The sequence below is a fragment of the Dictyostelium discoideum genome (genome assembly GCF_000004695.1).
Source record: "Dictyostelium discoideum AX4 chromosome 5 chromosome, whole genome shotgun sequence".
Lineage (NCBI taxonomy): Eukaryota > Evosea > Eumycetozoa > Dictyosteliales > Dictyosteliaceae > Dictyostelium > Dictyostelium discoideum.
This window is the reverse complement of record NC_007091.3, coordinates 1,103,785-1,126,284: the sequence shown is the minus strand read 5'-3', so window position 1 is coordinate 1,126,284 and position 22,500 is coordinate 1,103,785. Positions and strand designations below refer to the sequence as shown.

The 22,500-nt window shown below is 27.9% G+C and overlaps 8 protein-coding genes across 8 annotated transcripts in view; 1 reads left to right on the top strand and 7 right to left on the bottom strand.

Annotated features, from left to right (window-relative positions):
- MF12 (hypothetical protein) overlaps positions 1-544 on the bottom strand; it is a gene marked incomplete at both ends in the record, with an annotated part of 4,810 nt that extends 4,266 nt beyond the window's left edge. Inside the window, 2 exons of the mRNA XM_001134526.1 lie at positions 1-42; positions 166-544. The exon at positions 1-42 is cut by the window's left edge and continues 198 nt beyond it. Of these exons, the coding sequence (XP_001134526.1) occupies positions 1-42; positions 166-544 (421 nt within the window). The remainder of the gene's footprint in view (positions 43-165) is intronic.
- Positions 545-887: 343 nt separating this feature from the next.
- DDB_G0288107 (protein phosphatase 2C-related protein) lies at positions 888-2,265 on the bottom strand (the record flags this gene model as incomplete). Its single annotated transcript, XM_631820.1, has 3 exons — positions 888-1,213; positions 1,317-1,748; positions 1,842-2,265. The coding sequence occupies 3 exons, from the start codon at positions 2,263-2,265 to the stop codon at positions 888-890; spliced, it is 1,182 nt and encodes a 393-aa protein (XP_636912.1).
- Positions 2,266-2,666: 401 nt separating this feature from the next.
- oxct (3-oxoacid CoA-transferase) lies at positions 2,667-4,394 on the bottom strand (the record flags this gene model as incomplete). The annotated part of the gene is made up of 2 exons (XM_631819.1): positions 2,667-4,166; positions 4,365-4,394. 2 exons carry the CDS (start codon positions 4,392-4,394, stop codon positions 2,667-2,669), a joined length of 1,530 nt encoding a protein of 509 aa, XP_636911.1.
- A 668-nt stretch (positions 4,395-5,062) lies between these two features.
- On the bottom strand, positions 5,063-7,692 carry cdcD (cell division cycle protein 48; the record flags this gene model as incomplete). Its single annotated transcript, XM_631818.1, has 2 exons — positions 5,063-7,427; positions 7,676-7,692. 2 exons carry the CDS (start codon positions 7,690-7,692, stop codon positions 5,063-5,065), a joined length of 2,382 nt encoding a protein of 793 aa, XP_636910.1.
- A 1,607-nt stretch (positions 7,693-9,299) lies between these two features.
- Positions 9,300-15,293, bottom strand: sibB (type A von Willebrand factor domain-containing protein; the record flags this gene model as incomplete). The annotated part of the gene is made up of 3 exons (XM_631817.1): positions 9,300-13,975; positions 14,066-15,157; positions 15,236-15,293. 3 exons carry the CDS (start codon positions 15,291-15,293, stop codon positions 9,300-9,302), a joined length of 5,826 nt encoding a protein of 1,941 aa, XP_636909.1.
- A 601-nt stretch (positions 15,294-15,894) lies between these two features.
- On the bottom strand, positions 15,895-18,633 carry DDB_G0288129 (hypothetical protein; the record flags this gene model as incomplete). The annotated part of the gene is made up of 1 exon (XM_631816.1): positions 15,895-18,633. The coding sequence occupies one exon, from the start codon at positions 18,631-18,633 to the stop codon at positions 15,895-15,897; it is 2,739 nt and encodes a 912-aa protein (XP_636908.1).
- Positions 18,634-19,277: 644 nt separating this feature from the next.
- Positions 19,278-19,890, top strand: rpl22 (S60 ribosomal protein L22; the record flags this gene model as incomplete). The annotated part of the gene is made up of 2 exons (XM_631815.1): positions 19,278-19,292; positions 19,555-19,890. 2 exons carry the CDS (start codon positions 19,278-19,280, stop codon positions 19,888-19,890), a joined length of 351 nt encoding a protein of 116 aa, XP_636907.1.
- Positions 19,891-20,330: 440 nt separating this feature from the next.
- ogdh (2-oxoglutarate dehydrogenase, E1 subunit) overlaps positions 20,331-22,500 on the bottom strand; it is a gene marked incomplete at both ends in the record, with an annotated part of 3,713 nt that continues 1,543 nt past the window's right edge. Inside the window, one exon of the mRNA XM_631814.1 lies at positions 20,331-22,500. This exon is cut by the window's right edge and continues 224 nt beyond it. Within this exon, the coding sequence (XP_636906.1) occupies positions 20,331-22,500 (2,170 nt within the window).

The window sequence follows — 22,500 nt, the reverse complement described above, 5'->3', positions numbered from 1 at the left end:
TTTTAACATTTGGTAAATCATTTTCTAAACAATCAAAACAATCTATATTTATTATTATTATTATTTTTTTGAAATGAAATATTAGTATTATAAATTGAGAGAAAGAGAGAGAGAGAGAGGAAAAAAAAAAAATTGAAATTTTCAAATTTATAAATTTATACATACGACTGCTTGGATTTGTTGTCATGCAAAGTCTTGTAAATAAATAAGGAACTTCTGGAGTACGTAAACCCAAACCATAACAAAAATCTCTTTTCTCTAATAAACTTCCTTCAATTATTGTGTTGTCAATATTTTGTTGCTGTTGTTGTAATGATTGAATATTAATATTAACTGTTTGAATTGTGGTATCAGATAAATCATTTTGTTGATCGATAATATCATTGTTATTGTTATTATTGTTATTGTTATTGTTGTTGTTGTTGTTGTTGTTATTACTAATATTTAAATCATTGTTTATTGTTACTTGGCTATGATGATAATAAAACACACTCTTAAAAAGATCTGAATGCTCAATTACTTGATTGTAAGTTTGAAAATTCATTCTTTTTTTTTTTTTTTTTTTTTAAAAAAAATCCCTATCTGTATGTCTTTTGTTTTTTTTTTTTTTTTCAAAAAAGTTTTATAATGCAACGATTTAATTTTTGTTGAAAATATGCTTTGTGAGTGAAAATATTTATAAAAAAAAAATTTAAAAAAAAAAAAAAATTTAAAAAAAAAAAGAAAATTGAAAAAAAAAAAAAAAAAAATTAAAATTTGGAAAAAAAATTAAAAAATAACAACAAATCTGCTTTGTAAAAAACTTTTTTTTTTTTTTTTTTTTTTTTAATGGAACTAAAAAAAGAAAAAGTTTGTAAAAATAGAAAAAAAAAAAAAAAAAAAAAAATTTATTTATTTAATTTTGAAATGACAAAACAACCAACAGTAATATCATCATTTTTACCACCAATTTTTCCATTTCTTTGACCTATTGGAGTTTGAGCTTCAGGATCTTGAGATTTTGATTTTGCTAATTCCATTAAACATTTAAAAAACGATTCAATAGAGTTTACCTCTTTGATTGCTTTAACTATCTCTTGATCAAATATATTATCAAAAAATCCATCGGTTCCAATTACAAAAATATCATTCTCTTGAATTGGATGCTCCATATAAACACCTGAAGATGGTTTATCAACACTATTTTGTCCAAGTTGATATGGAAAATTTGGTTCTTATTATTTAAATTTAAATTTAAAGTAAATATTAATTATTATTATTATTAAATATTATAAAAAAAAAAAAAAAAAAAAAAAAAAAAAAAAAAAAAAACATACTATGAGTTTGTTCGTTTGACCTAAAATAAATTTGATCTTTTCTAATTTGAATAAAAGAAGAATCACCAACTAAACCACTATAAACTTTTGAACCAATAATTTTTAAAATACAAATTGTGGAACTACCTGGTATATTTACAGATTCCCTATAGGCAGATTCAATTAATTCATAGGGTTTTAAATAAGGAGTTGTCAATGATTGGCCATATATAAAACTCATTAAAAATCGAGAATATTCACCAGGATCAATACCAACTGATCTCCATGATCCTACACCATCAGCCACACCAATCGTTGTAAAATCTTTACTTAAAAAATGACTATCTTCACATATACCTTGTTGTTTACCAACTGAATTTATCATACCTTTAAAATAAAATTTCTTTGTACTATTTTGAACTATAATTTCATAATTTGGATTTGATTCAATTTCTTTTTTTTAATTAATTAATTAATATAAATAAATATTTTATTTTATTTTATTTATATTATTTTATTTTTTAAAATATTTATTAAAATAATTACCTAAATTTATAACATCAATACTAGTTTGTTTAATTTTTAATCTACCAATTTGTTTACCATCATGTGATGATAAATTTAAAAATGATTCATGAAGTTGATAAAATAATTGTGATTGTTGTACAACATCCAATTGTTGAAATTGTTCAAAAGTTGTTATCTTTTCTAAATTTTGATTATTTAATTTTAAATTACAATTTATTGGTGATTCAATATTAATGGTTTGTTGTTGATTTGGCTGTATATTTTGTTGTTGTTGCTGTTGTTGTAGTTGTTGTAATTGATATTGTTGATATTGTTGTGATAATGATGATATTGACGGTGTCAATTGTGTTGGTATTGTAATTTGTGTTGGATTCATTCCATTAGATGCTGAAATTATATTCTGTTGTGGTTGTAAATATATTCCATTTTGATTTATTGACATCTATTATTATTTTTTTTTTTTTATTATTATTTTTATTTTTATTGAAATTTAAATAATTTAAATTTATTATAGATCTATAGATTTATATAAATATACACCTATGCAATAATTATTTTAATCATTAAACAATATAAATAAATCTAGAATTCAATAGAAGGAAAGTAATTTAAAAAAAAAAAAAAAAAAAAAAAAAAAAATGAAAAAAAAAAAAAAAGGTTTTCAAAACACAAAAATTAAAAAAAAAATCCCAAAAAAAAAAAAAAAAAAAAAAAAAAAAAAAATTGAGTGGAAGTAAGTGGAAAAAAAAAAAAAAAAGATCAAATAATTGAGAAAATCTAAAAAAAAAAATAATTTATATTTTAGGAAATGTTGATATTTTTATTATTATTATTATTATTATTTTAAATTTCAACTTGTTGTAATGGTTTTAAATTTTTTGAAACAGTAAATTCTGCTTCAGTTTTAGATTTAATATCATCAACTGTTTGGCCATCAACGACTTCAATTAATTCTAATTTACCATTGACGACATCGAAAACTGCCAATTCAGTGATGATTCTATTTACACAAGATTTACCAGTGAGTGGAAGTGTACAATTCTTTAAAATCTTTGGTTTTCCATGTTTTGTGGTATGTTCCATTATGACAACTACACGTGAACCACTTGAAGTTAAATCCATAGCACCACCTGGACCTTTAACCATTGAGCCAGGAATGACCCAATTGGCCAAATCACCATTACCACTAACTTGCATACCACCAAGAATTGTTAAATCAACATGACCACCACGAATCATTGCGAATGAATCAGCACTTGAGAAAATGGAAGAACCTGGAATGGTTGTAACGGTTTCCTTACCTGCATTGATTAAATCGGCATCATGTTCGCCCATTTTTGGGAATGGACCCATACCTAATAAGCCATTCTCTGATTGTAATTCGATTCTAATACCCTTTGGAATGAAATTACTGGCCAATGTTGGCATACCAATACCAAGATTACAATACATACCATCTTCAAACTCTAAAGCTGCACGACGTACGATACGCTCTCTCTTGGCTGCTGCCTCATCCTTTGGTTTGGCAGCTGCTTCACCAGTTTTCTCTTTTTGGACTGTTAAACGTTCGATACGTTTTTCAAATGATGGACCTTTAACAATACGTTGAATATAAATACCTGGTACATGAACTTCATCAGGTTTAATTTCACCAGCATCAACGATTTCTTCAACCTCTGCAATGGTGATTTTGGCTGCTGTTGCCATTGGTGGATTGAAATTACGTGCGGTATTTCTAAATACTAAATTGCCTCTAGTATCAGCTTTCCATGCTTTAATCAATGCGTAATCACCAGTGATTGATTCTTCTAAACAATATTTACGACCATTGTAAAGTTGAGTTGGACGTGGTTCGCTCTTAATTTCAACTTTACCTGAACCATCATTTGCATACTTGATTGGGAAACCACCTTCTTCCACCAACACTGTACCAACACCTGTACTTGTATAGAAAGCTGGAATACCTGCACCACCTGCTCTTAATCTCTCTGCTAAATTACCTTGTGGTGTTAACTCTACTTCAAGCTCACCCTTGAGATATTGACTCTCAAAGGTTGCATTCTCACCAACATATGATGAGATCATTCTTTTAATTTGTCTACTCTTTAATAAAACACCTAATCCAAAATCATCAACACCTGCATTATTACTAACAACTGTTAAATCCTTTACACCTGTATCACGTACTGCTGATATTAAATTCTCTGGAATACCACAAAGTCCAAATCCACCTACTAATAATTTTGAACCATTTGGAATATCTTTAACTGCTTCCTTTGCATTTTCATAAATTTTATTTGATTTACTAGTTGATGTAGTAAAATATAATATATTTTTATTTTTCTATATAAAAAAAAAAATAAAAAATAAAAAAATAAAAAAAAATTAATAATTAAAATTATAAATGAATAATTTGAAATTTCATTTTTTTTTAAATAAAAAAAAAAAAAAAATAAAAAAAAAGTTGTTTCCGATTTTAATAACGATAGATAAATTAACTAAATGATGATGATAATAATAATAATAATAATAATAGCTTACAACTAAAGTTTTTAAATTTCTTGATAACATCTTTAAGGATATAACTAAAAGTGAAATTGAGAATGATTGAAAAAATCTTTTTTTTTTTTAAAAAAAAAAAAAAAAAAAAAAAAAAAAAAAAAAAATCAAAAAAAAATTAAAATTGAAAATAAATTAAAAAAAAAATTAAAAATGAATAAGAAAAAGAAATAAATGCCGTCATGACATTCTCCAACATTTAAAAAAAAAAAAAAAAAAAAAAAAAAATAACCAATTCTCCTTGGGTTGTGGTTTATTTAAAAAAAAAAAAAAAAAAAAAAACCATTTAGGTTTTTATTTTTTTTGTAAAAAAAAAAATTATTTTTGGAAAAATTTTTTTTAAAACTTTAAATAAAAAAAAAAATTTTTTTTAAAAATTTTTTTTAATGGCCATTAAATTTTTTTTTTTTATTAAAAAAAAAGTTATAAAAATTCAAAGTAATTTAAAATTTAAATTTTAAATTTTTTTTTTTTTTTTTTTTTTTTTTTTTTTTTTTTTAAGGGGGCAATGTGATAAATACAAAAAAAAAAAGTTTTATATTTATATATATATATTTTATTTGGAACAATTTTATATTTTTTTTTTAATATTTTTTTTTATTTTTTGATATATTATTTACTTGGTTTTTTTTTTTTTTTTTTTTTTTTTTTTTTTTAATTAAAATATATATTTTTTTTTTTTAATTACTGAAAAGATCATCAGATTGATCTTGATTGAATTGACCTGAAGATTCTTGATCTGGGAATTTGAAATTATTACCAAGACCTCTTGATTGAACTAAAGTTTGAGCAAAGCTTTCATATTTTCTAATATCATTATCGGATACAGAACGACGAGCAGATCTCATGGCTTCTTGGAAGTGATCACGAGTAATTTCTGGTACTGGATCGACAGAGTCATCTTCCATCTTGGTATCACCAGATTCTTGACGGGCTTTGGTGGATTCAATATCCTTTTCAATGGATTCACGAATAGCTAATTTACAGGCACGTTGACAAATTTCAGTTAAATCTGCACCAGAGAAACCTTGAGTCTTTTGACCCAAAAATTCTAAATCTACATCCTTGGCGACTGGTGATTTATTGAGACAAGCCTTGAGAATGGCAACACGAGATGGTAAATCTGGTAATGGAATGTAAATGAGTTGATCTAAACGACCTGGACGGAGGATAGCTGGATCGATGATATCTGGTCTATTGGTAGCACCAATGATGAAAACGTTCTTCTTGGCGTTCATACCATCCATTTCAGTTAAAATTTGATTGATAACTCTATCACCAGCACCACCAGCATCACCTTGTGATGAACCTCTAGAACGTGCAATACTATCCAACTCATCAAAGAACAAAACACATGGAGCGGCTTGACGAGCTTTATCAAAGAGTTCACGAACGTTGGCTTCAGACTCACCAAACCACATGGTTAAGAGTTCTGGACCTTTGATAGAGATGAAATTGGCTTGACATTCGTTGGCGATGGCCTTGGCTAATAAAGTCTTACCACAACCTGGTGGACCATAAAAGAGTACACCTTTGGATGGTTGCATACCGAATTTTCTGAATTTCTCTGGATGTTCGACTGGATATTGAACGGTTTCACGTAATTCTCTCTTGACACCTTCCAAACCACCAATATCTTCCCAAGTGGTTGTTGGAACTTCGACGACGGTTTCACGAAGAGCAGATGGATTGGAGAGGGTGAGAGCAGTTCTAAAGTGATCTTGAGTGACAGACATTGATTCGAGGATCTCTGCAGAGATGGTTTCATCTTCTAAATCAATAACATCCATCTTCTCACGAATACATTGGAGAGCAGACTCGGTACAAAGGGCAGCAAGATCGGCACCTACATAACCATGGGTTTCATTGGCAACGGCTTCTAAATCGACGGTTTCATCGAGTTTCATGTTCTTGGTGTGAATTCTCATGATTTCTAAACGACCAGTGGCATCTGGAATGGTGATATCGATTTCACGATCGAAACGACCGAAACGACGAAGAGCTGGATCGATTGAGTTTGGACGATTTGTGGCACCCATAACAATGACATGTGCTCTTGATTTCAAACCATCCATCAATGTTAACAATTGTGAAACGATACGACGTTCAACTTCACCTTGAGTTTTCTCTCTCTTTGGAGCGATAGAATCGATTTCATCGATAAAGATGATGGATGGTGCATTCTTTTCAGCCTCTTCAAAGGCCTTACGAAGGTTGGATTCAGACTCACCAGCTAATTTGGACATAATCTCTGGACCATTGATTAAAAAGAAGAAAGCACCTGTTTCATTGGCGACAGCTCTGGCAATCATAGTTTTACCGCAACCTGGTGGACCATATAAAAGAATACCCTTTGGTGGTTTGACACCAATATTTTTGAAGAGTTGTGGATGACGGAGTGGAAGTTCGACCAACTCTCTAATTTGACCCAATTGCTTTCTTACACCACCAATATCATCGTAACCAACCTCATCGAGACGGTCTTCATCCTCTCTCTTGACTGCCTCACCTTCACAATGTATAAATGTCTCTGGTGCAACGATACAATATTCACCTGGGTCGGTTTCGACAACTTTAAATTCTACGGCTCTCATACCACCACGTACTAAAAATAAGTCACCCTTACGGACTGGACGGTAGGCTTCTAAAAAGTATGGTTTGAGGTAAAGATCAAAGAGATTGCCACTGAGACCTTCTATGGTATCATCAATTGGTAACACATGAATACGTTTGCCATATTTAACATCTGAACATTGGTGAACTGAAATCATGTCACCTAATCTAACACGAAGATTATTTCTTACAACTTTATTCATACGGATCTTTGATGGATCGATGGTTGGATCTGACAATACAATACAAACGGTATCTCTTCTCTTTTTACCTTTAATTAAAAGTGTGTCACCTCTAAAGAATTGTAATTGATCCATTGTCTCTGGATTTAATGTAACTACTGAATTATCATCATTAATTGCTTCTTCTACAAATAATCTATTTGGAGCTTTTTTACGTTCTAAAATTGGATTGTTATTATCTTTTGAAGTACTATTTTTTTTAAAAAAAAATTATTATAATTATATTATATTTTCATTATTATTATTATTATTATTATTATATTTATTATAATTATTATAATTATTATTATTTTTTTTTTTTTTATTAAAATAAAAATTAATATTAATATTTATTTACATTAATTATATTTATTTATTTATTTTTTATTTTATTAAATTTATTTAAATTTAATTATTATTTTAATCTTTTAAAAAATGATTGAAAAAAATTACACTTACTCTTCAATTGTTGCCATTTTTTAAAAATATGTAAATATAAAAAAAAAAAAAAAATTAAATGAATAAAATATATAATTGATGAAAGAAAAAAATAAATTCTAAAAAAAAAAAAAAAAAAAAAAAAAATATTAATTTGAGAAATTTTTTAAAAAAAAAAGAAAAATAAAAAAATAAAAAAAAATTAAATTTTATTTTTTTTTAATTTTTTTTTTTTTTTAATTAAAATTGGAGAACTTCACAAAAACAAAATGCAAAAAAAAAAAAATATTTTCTGATTATTATTAAAAATTATTATTAAAAATAGAAAAAAAAAGCAAAAAAAAATAAAAAAAAAAAAAACCAGTTTACTCTTTCTTTTTTTTTTCTAGTATTATTTTTTTTATTTTGGTTTTCTAATTTAAACACTTACATTTAGATCTACAAAAATCCTAAAGACTTTATATTAATAATACAGAATGGTTAAATAATAATAGTTTGATTATTATTTAGCTTATGTGTGTTGATTTTATGAAAATAAAAATAAAAAAAAAAAATTTTAAATAAAAAAAAAAAAAAAAAAAAAAAATAATAATAATTTAAATTAAAAAAAAACAGTGTGGGGGAAAAAAAAAAAAAAAATAAAACAAAAAAAAAAAATAATTATAAATAGTTATAATCTATTGACAAGCGCTTTGTGATATCAAATAATAATAAAAAAAAAAAAAAAAAAAATTAAAAACCTTTAAATAATAAGAAAAAAAAAATAAAAAATTAAAAAATAAATTAAAAAAAAAAGAAAATTTAATTAAAAGTTTGATTAAATTTCTAAACATTTTATTAGAAAAATATTGTTCGAAACAGATTGGAATTGAGTCAAAATTTTTTATTTTTTTTTTTGTCAATTCCGTCAAAAGTCAAACCTTAAAAAAAAAAAAAAAAATAAAAAAACTTTTTTATGTGTTCGTGTGTCAGTGAGATAATGCATATTTATCCGACACTGATAAAAATTAAGAAACCAGTTAATGACTCACAACCTTTTTTTTTTTTAATGTTATTCTTTATTTGACTCGATTATTTCTTTTCTTTAATTTTTTTAGCTTGTTTTATATTTAAATCAAAATATTTAAGTCTTCAAACACTCAAATCAATTTGGTTAACATCTACTTTTTTTCTATTTTTTTTTTTTTTTTTTTTTTTTTGATAGTATCACCCATTAATAGATCGATAAATCTATTTTTACCATTATTATTTTTTTTTATTTTTTATTATTTTTTTTTTTTGAAAATTGTAAAATTACATTGAGATCATTTGTGATATTTTTTTTCATTTTTTTTTATATACAAACTGTCTCCAACTTTTTTTAATTTTTGGTCAAAAGTGTTAAATATTATTTATTGAATCTACAAATTAGAAGTTTTATAAAACATTTTTGTTAGTATTATTTTTTTTTTCTTTTTCGATCATTTAAATTTAATAAAATTTATTAAAAAAAAAAAAAAAAAAAAAAAAAAAGAAAAAGAAGAAAAATTAAAACAATTACAAAAAGATAATAATCAATTATAAATTATAAATAAATATTATTTTATTTATTGCTTATAATAAAAAAAAAAAGTGTTTTAGTTTTTTTTTTTTAATTAAAATTAGACTATAATGTTTCATTTGAAGCCAAGTATAATGGATTTTCACCACCATTCTTTGATTCTTGATACATTGGATTAGAGTTAACACCATCACCAAGGAAAGCACCTTCATCAAAGAATGCATCAGTTGGTGGAGCAGCTTTTCTTAACATTTTCCACATAGCGGCAGCAATCAAAGCAGTACCAGCGGCAGCACCAGCAATAGCACCAGATAAAACAGTTTTATTACTAGAATTTTGAGTTGTTACTTCTGGCGAGGAAATTTGCAAAGTTACATAATCGGTAGCGTTCAAATGTGTTGAACTTCTAATTGAAATTGGTGAATTATAACCTAAATCATCAACAAATACTTTAAGACGATAATTTCCAGCTACTTTTGCAATAATATCAATTTTGGAGATTACTTTATTAAGTTCTGATTTTTTACCAACACAAGTAATACTTGATAAAGTTGAATCAGGTTTACATGTTGCTTTACCAGTGGTAACAGTGAAGCTAACATTTGAAAATGGTACAACAGTTTCATCTTTTTCACCAACAATTGAAATGGTAATTGACACATCATTGTTTTTAGAATCTGGGTCATCAAATGTTATCTTGGTTGCAGATATTGTAAGATTGGTTAGAAGAGAATAAGATCTCTTTTCTTTATCAATTGTAATTACTGGTGGAATATTAATATTGTTTACATTGAAGTCAACAGATTCAGATGGAGAAACGAGACCACCATCATCAATGACAATCAATGGAACACGAGCATATCCTTGACCGGTACTACCTTTAATTGGAACAAATACAAAATAATAGAAACCATCATCATTTCTTTCAATATTTAAATTTTTGTCTTTAATAATGGCACCTAATGGAGTTGTTTCATTATTAAATTTATAAATGGTACCAGTTAAAGGAATATTTAAAACTTTGGAACCTAATGGACCAACTTGATCTTTATCAATATCGTTACCAATATATTTAACAAGTGCCATGGTATTTATATTCATATTAACAGTTGAATTTGAACCAAATTCAATTTCTTTACCAGAACCTCCCAAAACTTTATAACTAATTAATTTGATTGTTGGTGGTTGATTTACATGAATAACATTAACAGTGACAGTATAAATCTTTGAAACAAGATCACCATCAATAAGTACGAATGTAATTGTATCAAAATCATCTCCATATTGGTTGTGTGGTGGTTTATATGCATAAAAGTAGGATCCTACCAAAGAATCGCTTCTATTGACTGGATAGGATGAGATTTGTCTATCAATTGTACCTTCGCTACCCATATTGAATGTTTCATATAATGTACCATTACCAGTGAAACTAACGACACTAATTGCCACAGATGAGCCACCATTACCAATTTCACCAATGATTGTCAATGGATAACGAGTGTTTTGTAATACATTAATTTCATCTTTACCAGTATAAATTGGTGGATTTCTTGGTCTAACACTAAAATAAACTAAATCAGTCTCTGAAGAAAGACCTCCTTTATCTAAAACAGCATATGAAATTTTATCGAGTGGACTATTATTATCTTCAGTGTCCCAATTGGAAAGACCAGCATTTGGAGTATAGGTTAATTCATTGAGGTAATAAGTTCTACTGGAAATGGATGTTCCATTAAGGTAGCCATATTGGTTTGAAAGTCTACCATTGGTTGGTAATGAGAAAATCTTTACTTTAAGATCCGATGTGGGTGTTTCAATATCATCGCCATTAAATGTAAATGCCTTGCTTGTATCTTGATCAAGTTGTACAGTAAGAGTTTTAGTTTTTGGTGGAGTATTAATATAGATATATCCAACATTTACAATAAGATCATCACTTTGTAATGGGCCAAATGGATCGGTTTTACTAGTAACATCCAAACAATTAACAGTAAATTGTGATTGAACATTTGAAAATGGTGAAGGTATGATCAATGAAGGATCTAAAAGTCTAAAGCTGTAAGAATTTTTGGAAAGTTTGGCAGGAACTTGGGTGATTAAAATACCTTCAGAATCATACATACTGATTTGGTTTGGAAGTGCAATAACTTGACAATTTACTTGGTCTCCATCGAAATCACTAGTAACTAATGATTTTTCGAATTGGACATCTTGGGATGTAAATGAATAGGAATCGGCACTAACAGATGGTTTATGATTAATTTGAATGACAGAGACAGTTGTAGTTGCAATGGTTGATGAAGCTTGAAGAGTATCAATAACTTTGTATGAATAGGTATCATCTCCAAAAGTACCTGGATTTGGGACATAATAAATTTCCATTGGAGCTGGGGAATTTGAAGCGACACTACCATCATTTTTCAAATATAGTGTACCTTTTTTTGGTTTCTCAGTGATAACGGCAATTAAATTGTTTACACCTTGGGATTTGTCATAATCATCTTGGTCTGTATCTGTACCATCAATTATTTTACTACTTTTATCATAGTCTTTATAATCTTGGAAAACAGAATATTTCGGAATTGAAATAATTGTAGGTGGACTATTTGGACGAGTACCAACAACATTAATATTTACAGTGACTGGTAATGATTCTAAACCTTGGTTATCAGTTGAAGTAAAAGTGACAGAAGCATAATCGGTAATTTGACTTGATTGATCATTAGAGAAACAAATTCCAAGATTGGCAATATTGGTTGAATATGAAACTGCGCTTGATACATAGTTTTTTTGTAATTTTATTTGTGTTGTTGTACAAGAACAATCACCCAATTGTGGACAAATGTAAAAAGTACCCTTACCATCAGTACCTGTTGTAAATGATTTAATATTAAATGTGGCACTTGTTGAGTCATAATCTGTGGATGTCAAAGTTATTGTTGTTTTATCTCTTGGATTAACTGGGACAGGTGATAAAGATGATGAAATTGGTGCTTCATTAGTGTGTACAAAATTAACGGTTATTAAACATTCTTTTGAATAAAGCGAGGCACTATCTCTTGATTTAAATGGAACTCCAACAGATATAGCTGATGGTGGATTTACAATTTGTTTAAAGGTTAATTGCCATGGGTTATTAATTGTTGTGGTTGTTGTAATTGGTTTATCTTGATAATTAAATGAACCATAGACAGTCAATGGCGATGGGTTGGAAACAAATATAGCAATCTTTGATGCAACATCTTCGAAATCACTAGCACTCAATGAAATTCCAACTTGTTGGTTTAACAAGGCATTTATTGTTATTGGTTGACATTCTGGTGCTTGGTTAATTCTATTGATAGTGATTGTAATAGTTGCTGCAGTACTATCAACACAACCATCATTGGCAATGAATGAAATTGAAGAAGTGGCGATATAATTCTTTTTTGGTGTAAATTTGAAAACTTCAGTCGATGAATAAAAAGTATTTGTTTGGGTTGAAACATCCACACCTGAACTACTTGTAATAATACCTGCAGTACTATCCAAAAATGATGTAAATTTAAATGTTAAAATATTTAAATCTGCATCACTTCCTGTCAATTTGAATGTAGCAAACGAATTTTGATCAACAGAGAAACCAGAATTGGATACGGTTGGTTGACGATTGGAATTAATAGAAATAACAGTTTGTCCATAACCCATAACAGACACCTTTGCAACTGGTGATTCAATATTTGTAGTTGCTGGTTTTAAAAGAGAAATTGTAACGGTTTTTTGGGTTGATTGTGTAATGGTTTCACCAATTGGTAATGAAGTAACAAGAGATTTACCATTGGCCATTTCACCTGATTTATAAACGAGTTTACTTGATACAGCTTTAATTCCAGCAGCTGCTTTTGTTGACCAATCACCAGAAGTTATTGCTGATTGTACAGTATATCCAAATCCGTTGGATGAAATTGAGGCTCCCCAATTAGGAATTGGAGAACCAAATCCGATTACAACAGGAACAACAGATTTATCAATCAATGAATTAGTAAAACTTGATTTCTCTGTTGGATTTGCCTGATAATCAATATCGGTAATAATTACAATAACTTTAAATGAACCACTATTCCAACCAACTTGTGCAGATGATGCTTGAGTTGCAGCCAAAAGTGAGTTACCGTTTGATGAGGAAGAATAGGATGAAGGTTTAAATTCACGAATAGCAGAGGAGATATCAGAACCAATATTTGAATTTGGTTGGAATGTAATAGAATTACTTGGGTAATCACTGAATATACCTAAACCAAACTGAGTATCTTCGGCAAATTTTTTAACTGAAGAAATAAAATTATCCATACCATTATATATGTTTAAAAAAGTTGCAGCTGAATTCATATTTGCATCTACCAAAAGGTAAACGTCAAGTTTAGAAAGTGTACTTGGAATACTGAGAACAAGTGGAAAATCAAACTTTTTATCATTAGCTAGATAAACTTGAGCTTTAATTGGATTTAAATATGATGATACAGCATTTGAAGAAGAAAGAATACTACTTGTCATTGAACCACAACTTTGAGAATTGGAGACACTACAATCACTTCCAGTCCAACCATTGTTACATAAACATTTACCATCACCATTCACACCACCATTTGGTACACCATTTTTACATGGTGGTAAAACAGTACATTTATCTCCATAGAAACCATCCTTACATTCAAAACATTGATAAATAGTATCCCAATTTCCTATACAAACACATTTACCGTCACCACCCTTTATTCCTCCATTACCACATTCAGGTTTTTCTAAAATTAAAAAACAATAAATTAATACATATATTGAAAATTTTTAAACCAAATAAAAAAAGTTTTCTATGGTTGGACAATTAAACTTACCAATACGGATTGTAAATGAACGGACCTCGGAAGTTAATCCTGAAGAGTCTTTACATAGAGCAGAAATAACATAGGAACCAATTGAAGAAGTTTTCGGTGACCATGAGTATTTTATCGAATTGGTTTGGCCTGTTGAAGTGGTTGTTAATGCAAGCTCTGTTGGTATACTTGATGTGGTAATTGATGCAGTTCTGGAAGCATATGGTGTTTTACATGAAAGATAAAATTCAGAGCTTTTATCAATTGGGAAAAGTATTGTTTCACCATTTTTTGGTGTTGGGATGATAAATTCTGGTGGTGATTGTATATTTGTACAAGTATTGATTGAGTTGGAGCCAGTATTTGAACATTTTGTACATTGGGAGTTTGAAGTGCAAGAGGCATCAGCATTTGAACAGGTTGGGTCACATTTACCAACTTCAGTGTATGTTTGAAGAAGAAAATCAACTACAACATAAGCACCAAGAGCATCGGTTACTTTAATTTGAGTGGAGTAAAGACCCTCTTTTGTTGGCAAAAACCAACAGTTACCATTTATAGAATCAACGGTCATACCAGGTGGTTGATCCATTGTCCAAGTATCAGTGAATTTATAAGATAGAGCAGTTTGTTTATTTTGGTCATTGGCGATAATACGGAAATTGTTATTTTTATTAGCAATAACCCTAACGATTGGCATCATGTTTGTCACTGGAGACCAATTGACATTAGGAAATGCATTTGAACTATCGATTTGAATTCCAGCTGAAATATGCCAATATTGATCACCATTGTTCAAAAGTGTGCTAATTCTACAACAATCTTTGTAAACGACTATGTAGTTTTTAGTCTGTGCTGTTGGTTGAGGAGAATATTCATGTATTCCACTCCAAGTTGCAGTAAACCATTCATTATCAGTATCCTTACTTGTAACGGTCATTGTAAGACCAGTTTTTGTATTATCTCCAAAATCAATGTTTCCATGAGAAATCTGTTGACCAATTGCTACACTGCCCCAATATCCTGTTCTGAAGGCTAAATTCACCGTTATTTTAATGTTGTTATATTTTGTGGTTGGAGCCCATGAAATAGTACCATAACGGAAATGTGTTGCTAAATTGAAATAATTAAACTTTTGGTTAGATTAAAATAAATAAACAAATAAAAAACAAAATGAATATAAATTTTTACCTTCTGTAATAATTAGAAAACAAAGAAAAATAAATAAATATTTTATTATATTTTTCATTATTAAAAATTTAAAATTTACTTTTATAAATTTTTTTCTATTCCTTTTTTAAAAAAATAATAAATAAAAACAAAGATTAATAAAAATAATAAATAATTTTTTAATACAATTATATAATAAATAAAAATTAAACTATAAACTTTTTTTTTTTTTTTATTATTAGTCTATTTATATTTTTTTTTTTTTTTTTTTTAAAAAAAAAAATATTTAATACATTATAAATTTTAAATATAAATTTTTAAAAATTATCCAATCGATTCCGGTTTTTAATCAATATTTAATAACTTCGATAACTTAGATTGATTAAAAAATGGAATTTAGTTGGTTGAAAAAAAAAAAAAAAAAAAATTGAAACCAAAAAAAAAAAATGGGCAGGATTTCTGATTTTTTTTCCAGCAAAATAAAAAAATCCTTTTTTTTAAAACCCAATTTCTGACATCCTCAAAAAAAAAAAAAAAAAAAAACCAATTTTAATCTTGATCAAAATCTCCATCTTGTTTGATTTCTTTTTTTTTTTTTTTATTTTTTTTTTAGCTATTGGGAAATAAAAAAAAAATTGTAAGAGTTTGGATTTTTTAAAAATAATTTAAATAAAATTAATTTATTTTTTTAAAGATTTTTTAATAGTAGAGATTTGTGGTAAATCATCAATAGGAATTAACTTTGTTTTACCACTAGTGGTTTTATTATTTCCAACTGCAGTGGAAGATGCTTTTTTTAGTATTGGTTTTGTTGATGAATTTAATGTTGAATTACTATTATTATTTTTTGAATTAGATTCTTCTGGTGTTGTTGTTGGTGTTGGTGTTGTTGTTGTTGTTCTATTTTTTATTGCAGATGTTGAGGTTGATGTTGATGATATAAATTCATTAGTAATTAAATTTTTGTTATTTATAAATTGTTGTTCTTTTTTCTTTAATTTTTCACGATCAATTTCTAATTTTCTCCATCTTAATTGAATGATTGATTTAACTTCATCCGGAGTTAGAGATGGATGTTTTAATTTAGTTTCATTGAAATTATCCCTTAGGAATCTATCGAATCTTGATTCAGTCTCTACCTTTTCAACGGGAACAATTGGTGAACCACATTTACCACAATAGAGCAATTCATCATTTGGAGTACTTCTACCGAAACTGACATCACAAGATAATGATTGACATTTGTAGTGATATGCAAACGAGGATTTAAAGTTATCACACATATCAATTGATAACTCTGGATATTGGGTTTGAGCTATTCTTGCCCAAAATTTAAATTCACTACCATGTGCCTTCTTTGAGTTATCAAACATCCAAGTTGCAGCATGACACATTTCATGACATAATACATTGGCCAATGTTTCAACTGATGATATTAACTTTGTTGATAGTATTATCTTTGCCAAATTGAAATCATTCTTTTTAGTGATCGATGTTTTACCCGGTGTTGATAAATGTTGATCACTCCAAACTATCATATCCTCTGGAAATTTATTTTGAAAAACTGTATGATTATATCGTTTAAAGTAACTAATTGCATGAATCTTTTTATCCCTTTCAAAGAATTGAACAACTCCTGGTAAATGAGCTGTATCTAAATTCAATGGTGAACACATCATTGATTCATTAAATTTATCATTATTTGGTTCAACCGGGTAAAATGATTGAACACTTCCAAATTTTATATGTTCTTGATTTTCATTATCAATTGTTGTTGTCGTTGTTGTTGCTATAGTTTTTGACGATGATGATGATGATGATGATACTGGTAATGAACTTTCAATTGTTTCATTATGTTGATCATTTGATGTATCACCAATACTTGTTAACCTAAATTGTTTTGTTAATAAATGAAGTGATGATGTATCTCTAGTTATTGGTTTTGGTGGGTTTGTTATTGTTGTTGTTGTTGTTGGTGTTGGAGTAGCAACTGTGGTTGTGTTTGTAGTTTTAGTTATTAATGTACAATCTTTTTGTTGATCTTTAATTGGTAAAGTTTGCTGCTGTCTTTTTGGTGTAATTGTTACTTTATTTAGCTGTTCTAAAATATTATCATCATCTTGTTTTTCTTTTTCTTTTTCTTTCTTTAATTTTTCATCATTTATTTTTTGTTGTTGTTGTTTTAATTTTTCATCATTTATTTTTTGTTGTTGTGCAATTTCTTTACTTGGTGTTATCATTGGTGTTAATAATTTAGAAGGAGTTTTTGAATGATCATCTTCCTCTTCTTCAGTATCATCGTCATCATATTGATTAACTAAATATTTATTAGGTATTCTTTTATTTTTTCTTGCAGAATTTAATATGATAAGTTCAATATCCTCATCCTCTTCATCTTCTTCAATTAAACTACTTAGGGTTGGCACTTTAATTGGTGTGGAAGAATTATCATTATCACTTGAATAGGTATCCATTGGTGTTTTTGGTGTTTGTAGTGGTGTTTGATATGATGTGTGTGGTGTTTGTGGTGTTTGTGGTGTTTTAGGGGTTTGAGGTGTTTTTTGTTGTGTTGATGGTGATGGTGATGGTGATGAAGGTGGAGGTGGTGGAGGTGGTGCACCTGACAATGTTGAATTTGAGAGATAATCTAAAACATCCTCATGTATACTAAATCTCTTTAATTGTTTTAATGTACTTGATAATTTTTTGTTTTGTTTTTCCTTGACTTCTTCATTCTCTTTGATTCTAACTTCTTTTTTAATTTTCTCTTTTGGTTCTTCTTTTTTAATTATAATTTCTTTTTCTTTAATTTCATTTTCTTTTTCTTTTTCTTTTTCTTTTTCTTTTTCTTTTTCATTTACATTTTCATTTTCATTTTCATTTTCATTTTCATTTTCATTTTCATTTTCATTTTCATTTTCATTTTCTTTTTCTTTTTCTTTTTCTTTTTCTTTTTCTTTTTCTTTATTTTCTTTTATTTTTTCTCCTTTCTCTATTTCTTTTTCAACTTTTTTCACTTTTTCTAATTTGATTGAAGAATTAATATTATTATTATTATTATTATTATTATTATTATTATTATAATCATTTTCGTCAATTTCATTAATTGTTAGTAGTAATTCATCAAGATTATTAATTATTTTAACTTTTTTTGAGGATGAAGGTTTCCAATTTCTAGTTAGAGCTAAATTCTCAACCCTTTCTACCAATCTTAAATACTCTAATAATTCTGGGCTTGGTGTGTGAATATCTCTTTTTGTTGTTGTTGTTGTTGTTGTTTTTGTTGTTATTGGTGGTGTGGTTGCAACAGATTCTGATGGTGACGATGATGTTGTTGTTGATTTATTTTTTAATTTGGATGATGAAACAGTTGGTTCATCACTTCTTTTTTTCGTTGTGCCTGTTTTAGTTAAAGGCATATTCAATCATTAAATTATATTCTTTATATTGACAATAAATAAAAATTAAAAAAAAAATTTTTTAAATTTTAATTTGAAAAAAAAAAAAAAAAAAAAAAAAAAAAAAAAAAGAGGGAAAAATGGGTTGATGGTTTTTTTTTTTTATGGAAAGTATAACTAAAAAAAAAAACTAATATTATTATTTGATAAATTTTTTATCTATTTTTTTTTTTTTTAATAAACACAAAAAAAAATAAAAATAAAAATAAAAAAATCACATATTTAAAATTTAAAAAACAGTAATAAAAATAAAAATAATAATAATAATAATAATAAAAATTTTTATTAATTTTCTAAAAAAGTAAAAACAAAACAATAAAAAAAGAAATAATAAAAAAAAGTAATTAAATATTTAAACAATACACAATCCAAACAATTCTTTATTTTTAGCCATAATTTTTTTTTTACATTCAAAAATGTAAATGCTATGTAAAAAAAAAAAAAAATTTCAGTTTTTTTTTTTTTTTTTTTTTTTTTTTTTTTTTTTTTTTTTTTTTTTTTTTTTTTCGAAGCCGAAAGATTTTTGTAAATAAATGAACAAATTTCTAATTTTTTTTTTTTTTTTTCAGTGTGTCTAGATCAAACCAACAACGCGTAACTATAAAATGCCTTCAGTACAAGTATGTGTATTCAATAAACACTGTATTTGAAGGGATCAATGATAGGGGTTAAGTTGTGTTTTGAAAAAAAAAAAAAAGATAGAAAACAAAATGATTTTATAAAAATGGTCAAAGTTATTTTAAATCATAATATTGTTTTTATTTTTTTTTTTTGAAAAAAAAACATAATTGAATCCCTTCATGATCCTTTCTTATTCAGTGAGATTTTTATTTTATTTTTTTGAGTAATACTAATTTTGAATTTTTTTTTTTTTGAAATTAGAAAACCGTCGTAAAGAAATCACATAAATTCGTCATTGATTGTACCGCCCCAGCCGGTAAAATCGTCGATGTTGCTGCTTTCGAAAAGTACTTACACGATAGAATCAAAGTTGACAACAAAGTTGGTAACCTCGGTTCAACTGTTGTTATCTCAAAAGATAAATCAAAGATCATCATCAACACCACCATCCCATTCTCAAAGAGATACCTCAAATATTTAACCAAGAAATTCTTAAAATTCAAACAAATCAGAGATTTCTTACGTGTTGTTGCCACCACCAAAAACACCTACGAACTCAGATACTTCAACATTGGTGACTCTGAATCACAAGAATAAACACTTTGGTCCCAACCTTTGATCAAAATGGTAAACGAATAAATCTGGTTTAACATTTAAAAAAAAAAAAAAAAAAAAAAACATAGTGTTAATTTATTAAAAAAAATAATTAAAAACCATTTATAAAACAAATTTGTTTTATATTTTTTGTACATAACTAAAATTTAATTTTCTTTTATTTATTTTATTTTTTTATTTTTAAATCATTTTGTTGTATTTAATTTTTAACTTTTATTTCAATAATAAAATGGTTTGGAAAAAATTAGATTTTATTTTTTAAATTAAATTATAAAATATTTTTTTTTTTTTTCATTCGCTTTTTTATTTACAAATTTCTTTTTTTTTTTTTTTTGTTATTTATATATATGTATATTTTAATTCTTTTTTTTTTTTTTTTTTTTTAATTTAATTTTTTATTTTTTTTTAATTTTAATTTTTTTTTATTTTGAACCAACTTGACCAGTTAAAGCATTTGAAAGGAAATTTTCGAGTTGTAATTTATGTAAAGTATGAGAAGCAACAGCAGGTGAAGCAGATGATGGTCTACCTGTATAAGTGATATCAGCTGGACGATTAATATGTTTAAAGGTTGAGATAAAGTATGGATAGATATAATTCCAATAACCCATATTCATTGGTTCTTCTTGACACCAGATTGCTTTAGCGTTTGGATAGTGTTGGAGTTGTTCAGCTACTAAATCGAATGGGAATGGATGAAGTTGTTCTACACGAATGATGGCAACGTCTTTAATGTTATTTGATTCACGAGAAGCGATGAGATTGTAATAGACTTGACCTGTACAGAAGACGATACGATTGATTTTCTCTGGTTTATTAATTTGATCTGGGAAAGCTTCAGGATAGAGACGAGTGAAAGAATCATTGGAGAATTCCTTTGCGGTAGAGAAAGATTTTTCATATCTCAATAAATATTTTGGAGTGGCGATAACCAATGGTTTTCTGAAATCACGATGAACTTGACGACGGAGAGCATGGAAATAGTTTACAGGTGTTGAACAATTGAGTACTTGCATATTACAGTGTTGAGATTGTTTACGTTCAGCCTCTTCCTTTGGTGGGATTTTATTTGGATCAGAATCACATAATTGAAGGTATCTTTCAATACGACAACTTGAATGTTCTGGACCAGCACCATCGTAACCATGTGGTAACAACATGGTGAGACCACTTTGTCTCATCCATTTTTGTTCACCACTAGAGATGAATTGATCGATAATAACTTGAGCACCATTGGAGAAATCACCAAATTGAGCTTCCCAAAGGATGAGTGCATCTGGATTCTCTAAAGAGTAACCCAATTCAAAACCTAAAACTGCAAATTCAGAGAGGGAACTATTTGAAGCAACAAATTCGGCAGCATCTTTTTTACCTAAAGCTGTGGCGAGTTTAGTTAATGGTGCATAGGTTTGATCGGTTTTTTGATCATGCCAGACAGCATGACGATGTGAGAAAGTACCACGTTCAACATCTTGACCAGAGAGACGTACATGATTACCATCGAGTAAGAGAGAACCAAATGCTAAAGCCTCTGCGGTGGCCCAATCAAAACCGGTTCCTTTATCAAACATATCCTTCTTTTCCTTTAATAATCTTTTAATGGTTGAGTGAACTTCGAAACCACTTGGCTCAGTGTAAAGAACTTTACCAATCTTTTGAAGTAAATCTTGATCGATACCAGTACGACCTGGATTACCCAATTCAATTGGACTCTTGAAACCTTCCCAACGTGATTCTAACCAATCCTCTGCGTTTGGTACATGTTTCATACCATCTTGATAGCCCTTTTCATAGGATTCATGAATGATATTCTTCATTTGTAAGTATTGTTCTTGAGTGATAACTTTTTCGGCGATCAATTTATTGGAGTATTTCTCGATGATTGGTTGTTGTTTACCGATTTTATCGTACATGATTGGTTGGGTGAATTTTGGTTGATCAGTTTCATTGTGACCATGTTTTCTGTAACAAACGATATCAACGAATACGTCTCTCTTGAATTTTTGTCTCCATTCTGCTGCAATCTTGCAAACCTTTACTACTGCTTCGACATTGTCACCATTTACATGGAACACTGGAATATCGATGGTTTTAGCGACATCAGTACAATACTTTGAGGAACGAGAATATTTTGGATTGGTGGTGAAACCAATTTGATTGTTAACAACGATATGAACTGTACCACCGGTTGAGTAATTATCCAAATTACTAAGATGGAGTGTTTCGTAAACTACACCTTGACCTGCAACTGATGCATCACCATGTAATTGAACTGCCATTGATTTCTTTTGTTCAGTATCTTTTGAGTAATGTTGTTTGGCTCTAACTTTACCCTCTACCAATGGGTTAACAGCTTCAAGATGTGATGGATTTGCAACCAATGATAAATGTACTTTCTTACCACTGCTAGTGACACGATCATATGATGTACCCAAATGATATTTAACATCACCTGTTGCTGAATACTCTCCTTCAATAGAGATAACACCACCATTGAATTCATTAAAGATTGCTGGTAATGGTTTTCTAACAACATTTGCTAAAACATTTAAACGACCACGATGTGGCATACCCAATACAATCGATTCAACA